Source organism: Sus scrofa, chromosome 13 (genome assembly GCF_054392235.1).
Source record: "Sus scrofa isolate SSC_HxYL_T2T_F1_AM1 chromosome 13, Sscrofa_HxYL_maternal_Yorkshire_Landrace_v2.0, whole genome shotgun sequence".
NCBI classification, from domain to species: domain Eukaryota; kingdom Metazoa; phylum Chordata; class Mammalia; order Artiodactyla; family Suidae; genus Sus; species Sus scrofa.
In genome coordinates, this window is record NC_139395.1 from 191,382,536 (window position 1) to 191,398,044 (window position 15,509).

General features: G+C 35.0%; 1 protein-coding gene across 18 annotated transcripts in view; it reads left to right on the forward strand.

Moving 5' to 3' along the window:
• ROBO1 (roundabout guidance receptor 1) overlaps nucleotides 1-15,509 on the forward strand; it is a 1,127,179-nt gene that overhangs the window by 615,425 nt on the left and 496,245 nt on the right. For 9 of the 18 annotated variants that reach the window (XM_084991649.1, XM_084991648.1, XM_021071380.2 and 6 more), the window contains one exon: nucleotides 13,418-13,501. The exons of 8 other annotated variants lie outside the window; for them this stretch is intronic. In XM_084991649.1, the coding sequence (XP_084847775.1) occupies nucleotides 13,418-13,501 (84 nt within the window). Of the gene's footprint in view, nucleotides 1-9,245; nucleotides 13,502-15,509 lie in introns of those variants that run through there. One more of the 18 variants, XM_084991647.1, reaches the window with a different exon arrangement.

Below are 15,509 nucleotides of genomic sequence, written 5' to 3' on the forward strand. Positions count from 1 at the left end.
CATTCTTAAAAAGATAAAATTATAGATAGAAAAAAAGATTAGTGATTGCCAGAGGATAAGGAGGGTGTGGGTAGGAAGAAAGTGAGTGTGGCTATAAAAGGGCACCATGAAGGACACTTGCAGTGATGGAAATGCCTTTTATCTTACTTAAATCATTGTTAATATCCTTTTTGTGGTGTTTGCAAGATATTGCCACTGGGGGGAATGAGGTAAAAGGTATAATAGATATAGATCTTCCCACATTATTTCTTAAAACTGACTATGAACATACAACTATATCAAAATAAAAAGTTGAATTTCAAGTGTTTCCTGGTGGCCTAGTGGGTTAAGGATCTCATGTTGTCACTGCTGTGGTGTAGGTTCAATCCCTGGTCTGGGAACTTCCATGTGCCTCTGCTGAGGCTGGAAAAAAAAAATTTTTTTTTAATTTGAATTTTTTTTTGAAGTTGAATTTAAAAGTATCTATTGAATATATAATTAGAATATATAATTAGAGCTTCCAAACTTCTCCAACTCTTCCAGCAAAGGCAGATCTTTATGTTCTTATAGTGGGGTTCAGAATCACTTTGGTTATGACTTAATAGCTTTCTGAATACACTATTTTTTCAAAAAGACTATGTGGTGTAACTATCAATGGCCTAGTAAATTAAGTACACATGTGATTTAGGAAAACGTTGACATTACTACCTTTCTCTAATTGTGTACAATTTTCTATTCTTATTCATATTTTTATAATGATCAGTTGATTACCTACATTGTGCAACTACTTTGGCACATTTTCCGTTGTATGTGTTTTCTCATTCACTATGTTGTTTTATATCTATTTATCTTTGGCAAAATAATGTACAATTATAATACTTTTTCCCCCTGTGAACTACAGAATTATAAGCAAGCAATTTATAACCACTGGAGGATTTATATTTACTAGCAATTTTGGTTACCAGGTATTAGGTTGTCAGGTAATTTCTATAATCACACTTAAGCACTGAAATTCACATTTCAAAAATAAAACTTCAACATTAATGTTAATAGTTTAGTCTTACCTCCTCAAAAAAAAAATCAAAGACTGAAAGTACATATTCTTAGATATTTGATTTACTTACATTAATTTACTATGAATGCAAGACTGCATTCATTTGTTAAATATAAATTGTTAATCTTAGGGCTATTTTTACTCTCCCTAATATGGTTTTAAAGTTTCTATTGAAGCCTAAGGACATTTTCAAGTGCCAAATGTTGCAGATTAAAAATTACAGAGATTTTCCTCTAGTTACTTTTCCTTTTCTCTACCAGCAAGAGTTAAAGTATTTATTTATAATTTCTATAATATTTCCCTAAAGTAGTCATTCATAATTACCATAATTCTGGCAATATATAAAACTCAGATTTTTATTCCATATCTTGTACACTTCAATTCCTCTTTCCCATTTTTCAGGAAAATGTGTTTCTTTAAAAATTTGCTCCTCCATCACAAAGTGGTAACAAAATCCACTGGAAAAAGTATTACTATATCAAACGTTCCATCCATTTCCCATACTTGTGCTAACCAAAAGTATCCACATGGAGCTGCATTACTGGAAAAAAAAATCTTATATTTGCTACCATTTCAGCTGTCTCCACTCTAAATATTTATGGAAAATTTTAAGAATGAAACTTGAAAAGGTTAAATGAGGCAGTACTACAGAGGCCACTAAATCTACAAACACATATTGCCACATGTACAAATAAATACACTGTGAACTGTAAAACAGGGACTGCAAAAGATGGAAATTAATTGGTGGAGTATCTTCAAATTTAAATGTGAATATGTAGTATAGTTTCTGAAAAGCATTTCTATGTATGAAGCCATATGACTTATTGAACAAGGTCATAATTTATCACATCTTTCTTCTGAGCCCAGAAGACAATCTCACCAACTGGAAAGTCACAAGTCATTTGAACCTAATAAGAAGAAAAATCTATGAAGACTGCCTCCCACTGTGTTTTAAACTGTTGACCATTGGTAATGAATGGACTTCTTCATGAGCCAAGAGCATCGTTTCCCAGATATTTTTTTGACATAGTCAACTGTCCTCACTATCACTTGAGTATAAATAATGATATAAATGGCCTAATGTCTTTTGCGGTATTTGGGGTTATTTGGGTTGTTTATTGTTCAGGATCCTCACTCACTGTGCATGCATACACATTTACACATTCCTTAAAAATAGTCACTTTTATTGTCTTAGGTTTCAAGAATTTCCATTAATTTACAATAAGAAATCTCTTTTGGAATAACATTAGTAAGGGAAACGTATCATCTCACTATGAAAGTACTTGTGAGAATCAAGGCTGGCAGAGTTTCCCATTAAAAAACAAATGCAAACCAAACACCCTGAATACTGTAGTGGTGGTGCATAAAAAACGCAAAGGTAAGAATCAGCAAAGTGAAACATAAAAATACACTTAATGGGCAGATGCGTTATTACAGTGTATATAATTATAGTCATAGAATACATGTAATATGTGTGTGATTGATTACACTCAGCACCACATGACAAAGAAAGGAAATGCTGTTTTCAAAGACAGCTTGACTTTATAAAATGGAGATTTTGAATGGCTGTGAGCTAAGTAAACTGAAACAGTAAAGGAAGAATCACATGCAAGTTGATTTGATCAACAGTGTCTGTTGTACCTTCCTGGCTTTCAGTGTGGATTTGCTTCAGTGAAACCTCTTGTGCCACAGTGATGACTACAATCAGCCTTCTCTAAGGAGAAGAGGAGGAGGGATTCGAGGAAAATATCAAGAGTTTAAAAAAAAAGACAAAAAGTAACCACCATTGCCACTCTCACACTGAGGGGAAATCAATGGGGAGGATGAATGGGAGTAAGCCTCCATGGCTCTCTCTGGGCCTCAATTGGACACAGCTAATCCCTGTGACCTTTGGGGAAGCTGAAGGCATAAAATGACCCCAATCATCAAAAGCACAATTAGAATGAAGAGTGCAAAACCGTGACTGTGGTTAGAGAAAGCAGACAATGAAGAGACTATGGAAGAAATTTGTCCCTTTAGCAGCTGAGTGAATGCTGCCTTAGAGATGCCCATAATGGTTGCAGATGGATGGCAGCCATGACTGGCAGGACATTTGGGGGAAGGCGGGCTGGGGAGGACCTGGCAGTTCTCATGTGACCTCAGGCCGACTTGCAGATGTTTCAGACTTTCCCCACCTCCTTCGGAGGCACCAAGGGGGAGCTTCCACCCTTCTTCAGGAGATGGCAAAAGAAGGGCAGGAGCTGAATCAACAGTAAGCAAGGAAAAAAAATATTAACAATTCCCCCAAAGAGTGAGAAAATCATACAATAATTTCAATATTGTGTTGTTTTTTCCTCAAGAAATAAAATTGAGTGAATCCATCCTTGCCAACACAAAGCAAACAGGCAATTAGGCAAACTAAATATAAAGTCTGCAGTTCAAAGGGTCTGTAATTCCAATGAAATGCTATCTATGTGGAAATACTTCCTGAATGATTTGGTATAGAATTCTGTGTGAATAAATGCTGAAGAAATTCAATGGGGAGACATGATGGCAAGAAAAAAATGAAATTTTCAAAATCCATTTTTCTCTTGAATTTTAACAAATGTCTTATTCACCTTTTCTCCTATATAAACTCAAACATTTTTGGGACATTAAAACAGAAAGAGAATATCTTTTCTCATTTCAAGATGCAAGTATGTAGGATTTTTTCCAAGAACATTTAAATGATTCTTTTAAAATTGATTTCTAACTTAGATGAGTTACAGTAATAGCTAACATTTACTGACTTCTTCTTAGATGTCTAGGACTATAATAAAATCATTACAAATATTTGCCTTTTTAGTCCTCATAACATTCCTGTGAAATCAGTACTATTACTCCACATTTTACAGATGAAGTAACTGAGGCAAAACAATGAAAAGATAAAATAACTTGTCCAAGATTACAGAGTCTAGTGGCTCCTAAACATTATACTGAATTGAATACCTGAGTAAATAATAATGCATACTTAATTGTAGTGATTCCAAAGTGAATGATCCTATTTATTTCTGGTGCTCCAACATAATTGTAATGCTGTAGAAGTACTCCATTAATGCAGGTATTACTATTGTGCCACTTCTGCCCTTAAAATGCGAGATGTGTCTGTTCATACAACTAGGGCAGCTGGGGCCACCACCTGTTAACTAACTTCAAGCACCCTTTAATTAGCCCGTGTTGAAGTTACCTTATGCTTAGACTGGAAGGGAGTGGAACAGTAGCAGATGCTAAGCACAATAGAAGAAAAGCCCTTGAATACCAGGGCAAAGTGGGTGGAGAGAATAACAAAAAAGTCAACAGACGGACAGAGCCAGAAATACTAGTAAAATGGACCGGAAATTAACTCTCACAGATAAAGTTCAAGGGAGCAAGTCTCTCCAGATTAAGTTCCGTCCCACCAAGGTATCTGTCACATCAGAGGTAATTGAGGATTTGATTTGAGCATTTTGAATAAATGCCAAATTCAACTGGACAATTGGCTTAGTTTCTCATTATATAAAGGAATAGTTATCACTTATTATTTCCATGAAAACCTCCATGACTTTCTTAGACCAAATATATCCAGGCATCAAAATAAAAAAAGACAAAAAAAAAATGTTGTCATGATGAAGCATCATTTTCCCAATTACTTTAAGAGCTCTACTTTGTCACTGTTTCCACCAGAAGAGATCTGGCAACAAATGGTTTTAAAATTATGAGCATTTCTCCATCAATAGAATGATTTCCATACAGAAGGCACTTCATCTTGTTTTGTCAAATTAAGTTGAATTTAAATGAGTTAAAAGCATCTTCTGGTGACATTTGTATTCTTTTGAGTCACAGGCTTATCCATTAATGCAGTTACCTTCCTCATACTATATTTTATGTTGATAGAAGTTTTATAGGTAGATAGAGATATATAAAGAGATATGTATCTTTGTTTTTTATGTTTTTGCTTAAATGTGGATTAGGTCTCTCTTATTTAATCAGATTTCATCAGCCTGATGTAACTGGATATACCACAAATTAGCTCACGTAAAACTGAGAATTTTCATGTAGTTATTTTTCCTTTTTTTTTTTTTTTGCAAAATTGACATTTTTGCAAATTCAAAAATAGAATGTGGCATTGGCAAACCAAATATTAACTCCAAATTTGTACTATATTGCTTCAGTTTCAAGAACAGCCTCCCAGAAAAATGCATTCCATCTGTTCAAATCAGGATATATCCAATGTTTATATATCTATATCTGAAATCAATCAACTCAGAAGGAGTTCATAGAAACAAAAATACAGTTTACCTACCTGGTGATATTTAAATACCTTTCTCTTTTTTTATATTACAACTTCTTTTGGTTTTGAGAATTATCATTATTTATTATATTTTATATCCAAATTGTCATAGGGATAATTCTCAAAACCAACATGCAAGCAGAACAGCTTTCACCAGTAAAACACTCATTTGGTTTTAAATTAAACAAGATTCTTTTCCTAGAGTATATACATGGAGAATGGGAGAGAGAGAAAGATATTTTTCTATCAGCAATAGTAATTTACCATAATGCAGTTTTGATTCAGATTTACAGTGATCACAATTTTAGGTAGATAAGTCTATAACAAAGTCCTAAGTAAGGAAGTATTGATTTTCATTCATTGCAAAGTTACCTTCATCTTAAATCTTGACTCTAGCAAAAGTATGCCACAGTGTTTTGTTCAACCATTCAGCAAAAATGCATTGATTACCTGCTCTGCTCTTAGCACTGTGCTAGGGCTAAGCATACTACAATGAGTAAGTCATGATCCTGTTTTAATTGCTCTTAAGAGTATACCAAAATGTAAATCTTTGTGGTTAAAGAAAAAAAAATGTCATGGTCAAAAAGAAGAAAAAAAGAATGTGGAATTCTCACTGTGGCACTGTGGATTGGTGGCATCTCTGCAGCACTGGGACACAGGTTCAATCACTGGCCCAGCACAGTGGTTTAAGGTTATCCTAGCTGCAGCATAGGTCACAACTTCAGCACAGAGATGACCCCTAGCTTGTGAACTCCATATGCCATGGGGTGGCCAAAAAAGAAAAAGAGAAGAAGAAAAAAAGAATCTGAATTTATCTTGATTTTGCTTGGTCAGTAGTTCAATCCCCAAATCAACATATTTAAAAATGTGGGCAAAGTCTCATTTTAATAATAAGCCCTATTTTAACAATAGGTTAATTGTGTATTTCTAGCTTAAACACAACCAACTAACTACCTTATTAACTACCTTATTTTATCTTGTCCATAAAAGAAGACAGCAAAGAAGCACTGTAATAGGCTAGACGGAGCTCAGAAATAGATTTGTGAAATTACCCAATCTTATTGTTTAGCAATTAGAAAAGAATCAATAACCTGGTTCCCACTGCCCTATTGACCATTGGAATTCCATCCAGTTTCTAGAATTAGATGATGTGTTAAAAGAGTATAGTGAAATGGAAGACAGTGAAAAGAAGTGGTGCCATGGAATCAGAAGTCCTTTGGAATCCAAATCCAAATCCACTGTGACAGACACCAAAGGAATTCACTGAGCTTTACTTTCAGCATCTCTGAAATGGGAACACTGATTATGTGGATCATGATCATGATCTATGACCTTGCTAGAGCTGTAAAAATCACATGAAAAAATATACATACATATAAAATGGTATCATTCACATTAAATAAAGCATTGTTTAAATGCCATTAGTGATTATAATCAGTACAGTTTTTACTTGTTTTTTTCATATATTCACTCAGTTATCTAATCATCTAAACCAGAAAATGAGAAAAAGCACTAACATTTAATTTGAGATCATTGTATGAAATCCACTTCTTCATTTACTACAATCCCAGCATCTCAAGTCATGGTTATAATTACCTAATTTATCATGGAGATTGTTTTAGTTTAGACCAATACTAAGCCACTCTGAATTTTGTTTTCTTCTCAACAGTATTGGATGATAAAGTCTTCAAGTTTGGGAAGAACCATCCATTCCCTAAAAATTTCATTTGAAAACCCATTTTACATTAATTTTAACATTTTGGTTTATTTTATCTACACATATTTCTAACAATCGTTAAATCATTATCCACATTGATCATTATAATCATGATTCCTTTATCTTTGAAAAAAATATAAGGAAGCAACCTTGATTTTCTTTATAATAGCAAAATCGGAGGTGGTTGTAACGCGTTGTTTTCTCCATCTTACTATATTGCTGCTTAAAAAATTAGGGTTCATTCAACATTTTGTAGCACAATTTTAGAAGCCGATGCATATTATAGTTAATATTCTATGGCATGTAGATTTCTGGAAAGGCATTCAGTCCTCATGGTGAATGAGTTTTTTAAATTTATTTCCTTCCCTGAATTTAAATATATACTTCCTAAAAGCACCACCCACTGATATCTTTTTTTCTCTCCATCTCTATAAACGTAACTCTTATTTATCACCTTACTCCCGGTTCAAAAGAATGGAGAAAATCATAATGTACCTTCCATAATTATTTTAATCATGCATGATTAAAGCAGAAGTTTGGGTGTAACTTTAATTTGATCTTGTAGAATTGTGACACAAATTTAAAGCTTCACAAACATAGTTTTGGTACTTAATTTTGTAATTCATTGCCTGGGTTTCTAATTAAATGTTCTCAGTACTCCATTTAAAGTACCCATTCCCTGCATTCCTCTTGATTAGTGGGAAAGAATCAATGAGAATTGATCCAATTTGTAGAACACAATTCTCATATTGATAGTAGTTTATATTCATTTGCTTTTCCCTAATCTTTTATTAATGGTCATCTTCAAAATGTCAATTAATGCCAAAGCCCTGCACAGTGATCATGCAAATCTATAGAGAAAACTGGCTTGACACTTTACAGTAAGGCCAAAGGACAAAGCTATAATTTTTAACATATACTTACATAACTGAATATGACAGAAGGGAAGGATAAAAATGAAAACTCTAATATTCTGTGCTGTGAATTGCACACTCAAAAAATAAAAATGAATAAATGAAACTGATTTAAACAGCAGACTTTTCTCTTAGGCCTCTACATTTCCACAAAGTAACACTGCCTATTGTAGTATAAAGAACAATTTAGAGAAATATGAGTTGAACGGTGGTAAATGTGAATTTTGTGCTATAAAATTATTAGAAATTTCACTCATATCACCAGAGAAAGAAAAACTTCATTCCATGAATCTCTATTGCACATTATAGAGAAAGCTTTAGACCACAGTCTTCGTCCACCATCCTTTAAACTTTCTTGAATGTTTTTTTGTAATAGGTTGAGTAATTGTTAATATTATGCCATATTTGCTTTAGTGCTCTGTATCTATTTTCTGAGCCATTTAAAAGTAAGTTGAAGATAATTCACCCCCTTCATTATTCCACATGTTTATCTTAAGGATTTTTTTTTCTGTAGATTTTAAATTGGGTCTAAACTTAAGTATTGATCAAGTTCAAGGCAAGCATTGTTGGCATGAATGCTTCATGGGTGTTACTGTGTATTGTATTACTCAATTGTCTACCCACCTTTAGTTTCCACCTACTGGCAACACTAAGTTGGGTTACCAAGTTCAAGTAGTGACTGACTGGTCTATCCTTATTAAAGTAAATTTTCCCCTGTGTAGTTAGCAAAAATCTCTGAGATGATACTTTGATCCTGTGATATATGCTGTCCCTACCACTTTTCACCTAATGGATTTAGGGTCCATTGATAAAACTTCTCTGAATGAATTATTTTATCAGCAGTTGCTGCACAGCAATTTTTTTTAATTTGAAATTTCCATTATATTTTGACATAGGTGTTGGGGAAATTGCGGTAAAATTTTTATTAGAATAACAAATTTCAAATTTACCGCTAAAGAAAGTTTTGTCACCTTTAGTAAATTGCTATATTTAAGGATAAAGTCTCATATATCTTATATAAATAATGGGTATACTATATGATTATGTGTATATATGTACATATAATTATATGTATTTTCACATGCGTGCATATATAAGCTTATATATTATAGGTTTAATTTTGGCCTACAATTCCAAAAAAAATAAAAATAAACTATGTGGCAAAATCTACTCTAAATAATAAGCCCATATGCCAGAGTTTAGTTTAACCACAAGTATTAATATTTCACTGAAATACAAAATATTAAAAATATAACACAGCAATGATGTTTTAACATAGAAAATGTAGGGGGAAAGTAGGTTGAAGGAGAAGATGATGAGCTCAGTGTTCAGCAAAAGAAGATATGAGGTTTCTTGGCATCCTCATGAAGTTAAATAAGCAGTAGAGATAAGATTTGGTCCTTGGCAGAACATCTAAGAAGTGAAAAAAATCACCTCATCTTATATAAAATAGTTGACTCCATGAACTTTGATGACGACAGCAACAGAGAGCATGCTGAACAAGAAAAGGGTGAGGTATGAGGTCTTATGAAACACAAGCTTTTAGAGAGCATTGGGAGGGAAATGGGCTTTCATGGGTGAATTATTAGATCTGTATTAGAATTCAAATTTAGATCTAAAAAAAAAAAAAACAGCTTAAAAAAACTAACATAGGGAGTTCCCTTTGTGGCACAGTGGAAACGAATCTGACTAGTATCCATGAGGACACAGGTTCAATCCCAGGCTCCAAGCAGTGGGTCAGGGATCCAACATTGCTGTGATCTTTGATGTAGGTCACAGATGCTGCTTGGATCCTGGGTTGCTATGGCTGTGGTGTAGGCCAGCAGCTATAACTCCAATTTGACCCCTAGACAGGAAACTTCCATATGCCATGGGTGTTGTGCTAAAAAGTAAAAGGGAAAAAAAAAAAAAAAAAAAAAACCTAACATAAAAGAGAGAACTTAACTATAAACTGGAATTGGTTGCTCTGAAAAGCAGTGAAAGTTAAATGGGCACTAAATTCAAATGAATGAATCTACATATCTGATAGAAGATTATCATGGGGTCCATCTGACGTATTTCCAAGCCTGTACGTCTAAAATTGTATGACTCAAGACTTCCTTTTATATGAAAAATAATGCTTTATATGTTTTTCATAGATAATAGCGATATAGAGAGTACCATAGCATTTAAGATATTTATACTATTTTGTCTTTCTATGATACTGGTGCAGAAAATGCAATTTCTGTATTTTCAGATTGTTTTAGAAAAAGAATCTATCGCTTAATGAGACTCACATTCACTTGCATTCACATTGGTTGCCATCTATTCAGTAATTTGTTTATTATCTTAAAGAAAAAGTATTCAAGCCTGTCCAGTGTTGCAGGTCCAGTGTCAGGCTGCAGAGGTACAAATGTGAAGCAAGCAGACTGCCTGATCCTCAGGAACTCACAGCCTAATGGGGTGACAGACACCTAGAACCTAGCATCTCTAGTGCCAGTGCATTTCTGGATGTGATGGTAGCCTTTATCAATTGCAACCAGCCTTACTTAAATTCATGCCTGGATGGCCCTAAATATAGATGTGGGGCACAAGAAGCCCTTCAGACATTGTGAGCACTAAATCATCTCTTGCCTCATTATGTTCTCTTCCATGGTTTGCATAATCAATATTATTTAGCAAAAACATTAAATAAATATCTTTTGGACTCTTTGAGTAAGTCCTACAGCTTAGTGAGTCCCGGGGTTATTTCCTGTTAAAATTGTATTTTGACAGGAAGGAGAAGGAAGGAAAAAAATGAGTAAAGTTAAGAAAAATGGGATCTTTTGTTTTCTTTAGGTCTAGCTTATTAGTATTTATAGGAAGTACTAGGTAGATAAAACCTACTGTACAGACATGATAAGATTCGTTGAACCGATGCAAAGTCTGTTCTTTCCTTGGCCTAAGAAGGGGCCAGAGGGGTGATGAGTGGCAACAGGAAAGCAAATTTAGAAAGCAACTAGAATGAGTTAGATGTAGGTGAAAAATCTGCCTTAACCAGAGTTAGTCATCTTGTTTCACAAATAGTGGGGAACTTCCTCATCTCTGTTTTGTTTTTTGTTTTTTGTTTTTTAATTAATATGCTCATTCTCAGGGAAGGTTTAATAACAATGGGTACACCGGCCTTCTCCCCAAAGTCTTATGATACTGTACAGACAAACTGGTTTAGTGCATGTCACGGATTTGGATGGGTTTTTAATGTATTTTTAAGAGTAATGAGTATATTCACATTAAATAAACTCTCCCATCATAAATTAAAAGTAGTATTTGCTTTGAAAAGGGGCATTTGTTACCAAAAATAAGTAGGTCTGTAAAATTAAGGGGCTGACCCTAAACACACTGTATATTTTAAAACAAGAGTGTAAGCAAGGGTGGTCCCTTAAAAGCCTTTTAATACGTTAGAACAAGCACCTTCTGTTTATCTTTCTACGTCAACCTCTTTTATTGGTTAGTCTGCCCCAGCAAGATTACTTAGTTTGTGGCAGAACATTGTGCTAATGCTGCCACAAAATACACAAAAATGCCTGTTTCCCGTTCTCTCTTTCTAATGCGATTTAAATCTCTGACCTAAACAATGTGTGCATCCAAGTCAGTTAAGAGGCTGGAGGGGCAGCCAGTGGACCGGTACCCTGCCCGACCACTACCAGAGTCGATTTCCAGGACAAACACAGCAACAGCCATTGCTGAAAAGGCAAGGATGAATGGAGTGATAATGAGTTCTTTCTTCCCTTTAGTCTGCAGAGATCTGAACCTCCGTTTCCTTCACTTTAGCCCCACTAAGGTAATTACAAAACACATGGATTGAGAAGGAAGCAAGATTGGAACAGTGTAGTTAAATGTGGGACGTAAAAAGCCACGAAGCAGACTCATGTTGGACTTTTTCATCCTCTGTTAACATTTTTGACATCACCCCTGAATAGTAGTGTCTAAGACAAAATGTGCCAACCTGGATTAAAAACTAGCAGAGACACAAAATAAATGACTCCCGTGATGTTTCTGGATGGGCATTACCTGCGTGGACTTGCTACCTCATTCATAAGTGACATACTCTCTTCCTTGGGTAAACAGCTGGGCTTCTTCACAGCTCAGACTGAGAAATCCTCTGTAGATGCTGTTTAAGGTGATAAAAAGCCTGCATTACACCACAACTTGAATGACCTCTGACTCTAGAGCATTCGATTTAGGAGCTACACACGTGGATTTTATTGTGTCTGTGTCTGCTTATCAGCAACTGAGCTCAAGACTGTGCTCCTATTTATCTAACACAAGAGATATGACACATAGAGTGATTGAGCACACGCGAAATTAGCAGTGTCACTGGGCTTCTGCATGTATTTATACTGCAAAGCAGCTTCTGGATATTGGAACCTGACTGCCGTTGAACGTAGCCTCATCTCTTAAGATTTCCACATAGGAAAGTTAATCTGCAATTTGAAAAATGTGAGAAAGCATTTCTTTTATTCAAGAAAAATAAGAATAAATGAAAGAAATACTTATCTGGATGATTGTAATCTCGACTCTCAAACAATTTGGGCTGTGTTAAAATATTGAAACCCAAATGTGCAAAGTTGTCTCATTTTACACATACATTCATTTCAGTATATTTATCTAGTCCTTTTTTTTAAAAAAAAATTGAAGTATAGTTGATTTACAATGCTGTGTTAATTTCTGCTGTACAGCAAAGTGATTCCATTATACATATACATATATATATACATATATTTGTGTGTGTGTGTGTGTGTGTGTGTATAGTTCGTATTCTTTTCCATTATGGTTTATCACAGAATATTGAATGTAGTTCCCTGTGCTATACAGTAGGGCCTTATTATTTATCTCAGTCCTTTAAGTTGACAAATTGTTGCCTTTTGAAAGATGGGATGTTGCACCACTTTCTTTGCTGTTGCTCAGAAAAAGTATGACATTTTTATCATCCACCCTCTTGTCTGACAAGACCCTATTTTTCTCCACAGCCTCCCCCCCACCCATATGAGGTACAGTCCCTGGAGTCTGTAATTGGCAGGAGATGAAGCGATGATGGGGAGTGATCACAGTCAATAGCTTTGATTAACAATAAGGTAGAAAATTAGCAATGCTAGCGTTCAGCCACCCTGCCCTCTCCCTCCTCCATATGCTCCCTCAGTCCGTGCTGGCGGCCTCACAGAGGGCAGTCAGAGCCCTTCGCCAGCTTTGAAGTGCAGCAAAGGTGCAGGCAGAGCAGAGAATTAGGGAAATTAAGGAGAAGAAGTAGAAACTGTAAGCCATGATGCTGAGCCCTTCGTACAGCTTAGTGTGCCGCAGGAGGGGCGAGGAGGAAGTGTGCTGTGTGTTGTCCCTGTGTGTTTTTCTGTCACATGTGGATTTACTTGTGTCTGGACATGCTGTGATCGAAATGGCAACTACTGTTACTACTGTGACCCCATCAGCAGCTCTGGTGTTGTTTCCGACAGACCCTGAAGACCTAGAGAGGGGAAAGGACAACGGGACGCCCATCCCCACCTCTGATAACGATGACAATTCGCTGGGCTATACAGGTAGAGTGTTTCTTTCCCAAATCCTAACTGTCCATTTCTCCTAAAATACCTCCACTTCCATCAATCATCAACCACCTATGTAAAATTATCTTTCTGATCATCCCTCCTTCCAGCTAATGACCCCAACAACTTCTTGTCCTCATTTTCCAGACTTTACATTCATTCTTCAGCTGGGAGGTAATATTGCTAAAGTAAACACTGTGGGGAAGAGAAATTTAACATGAAAATTGCATGCATTCTTGTCTGTTTTTAATGCAAAAAAAATGTCTTATCGGCCTGAAATTTTGTTATTGCTAATAGCTTTGGAAGGATCAGAGTTTCTTAGAGATTTAATATGTGAGTTGCTATCAAAAGAAATAAAAGACTATGCCTTCAAGTAATGGGCATTCAAAATTATCTGTACTTTTGCTTTCTGTTCTTGTGCCTATAGTCTTACAAACAACAGAAAGAAAACTCTTAACCAGAGTGTTGTAAATCCTAATTACCAACTTGTGTCTCATGTTTGCATGACTTATAGTTACCTGATCTAGGAAGCACTTCTTAAATAGATGCATGTATATATCAGCATAAAAGTAACGATTTAACTAATTGAATGTGTTGGAAATGATTCATATTACTAATGCTTAAGAATGATTACCCTGGAAATATGTAAATATTTTTGCAGAATTTTTAAGTATAATTATAGATATAATTGCTTGAGTTACACATCTGAGACAATTTGATTAAAACTTTAGATAAACACGAAGAATAAAATACAACAATTTTAACCCAGTGAATCAGATAATGATGTGACAGTAGTCTTGTAGTAGCAGCTATTATTATGTTCTTTTCATTTTTCTTATTAGGACAATCCATAGCTTTTGCCAGGTTGTGGGCTATGGCTAGGTTGTGTATGTGCATGTGCATGTGTGTGTGTGTGTGTGTGTGTGTGTGTATGTGTGTGTCTATGTGTCTGTGATGAAGTAGCTGGGGTTAGAAGTAATGGAGAACTCTTCTGTATTATTGCAATCTTACAGATGGTTGTGTTAAAATGAGAATAATGCAATAGATCCATTACACCTTGGTATAAAATAATAAACTGGTACTTTAGAAGCATCCTCGCTCTCCCAAGCAATAACGGTCTCTGATATTACCCCTCATCTAAAAAATTCAGGGTTTGGAACATGTGGAATAAGTATAAAAATTAGTACCACTATTATAAAAAGCATTAATACTTATTACAATTATTTAATCATAAATAACTCATTCTCCTTTTCCTCCTGTCTTTCAACATAAGAACTGAGATTAAAGGACCAACAAATCAAAGCCCATTGGTGGTGAGGTGGTAAGGGAGTTGGTATGTTACTTTTCCAGGAACTTAGCTAGGACAAGAGTTGTAAATGTCATTTCTTAACACTGTAAATGCAGAGGAAGTGCACATTTATGAAAGGAGGACTCCGACGTAGTGTTCTTTCTCAGGGGTGTCCTCATTTGCCGGTGCATCTTAGTTCAACTCCCTTGTGCTCACCCAGTCTAAACAACTGCATTGTTTAGGTGCACTAATAGCGTTTGCTCTTTGTCTTTCATGGATTTCTTGGAAATTATATATAACAAATGCATAAAGCATGTTGGATTGTGGAATTAAGGGAACTTAAATAACAGTGCATTTAGAACTATATGTAGCATTTTAAAAAATGTTTTATCCTATGCCTTTTTCTCCATCAGGCTAATCCGTAGTCAGATTTCTATCAAACATATTAGATGAATTAACATTAGGGGATAGTAAACTTAAAATATTTATATTCTACAAGAGATCTAATTAAAACACACAATGAATGCAAAGTGACTGGAAAAATAGTCTTCTGAATAATATTATTCCTGAGAAATAACTGTTTAGAACACTCTTGTACCAAAGGAAGTTTATTCTGTATATTTATTTCAGTAAATTCTTAATTATTCAGGAACTTCTCTTCTACTCTATGAATTAAACATGCTATTTGTGTCTCTTTTACTTGCATATCGACCATGT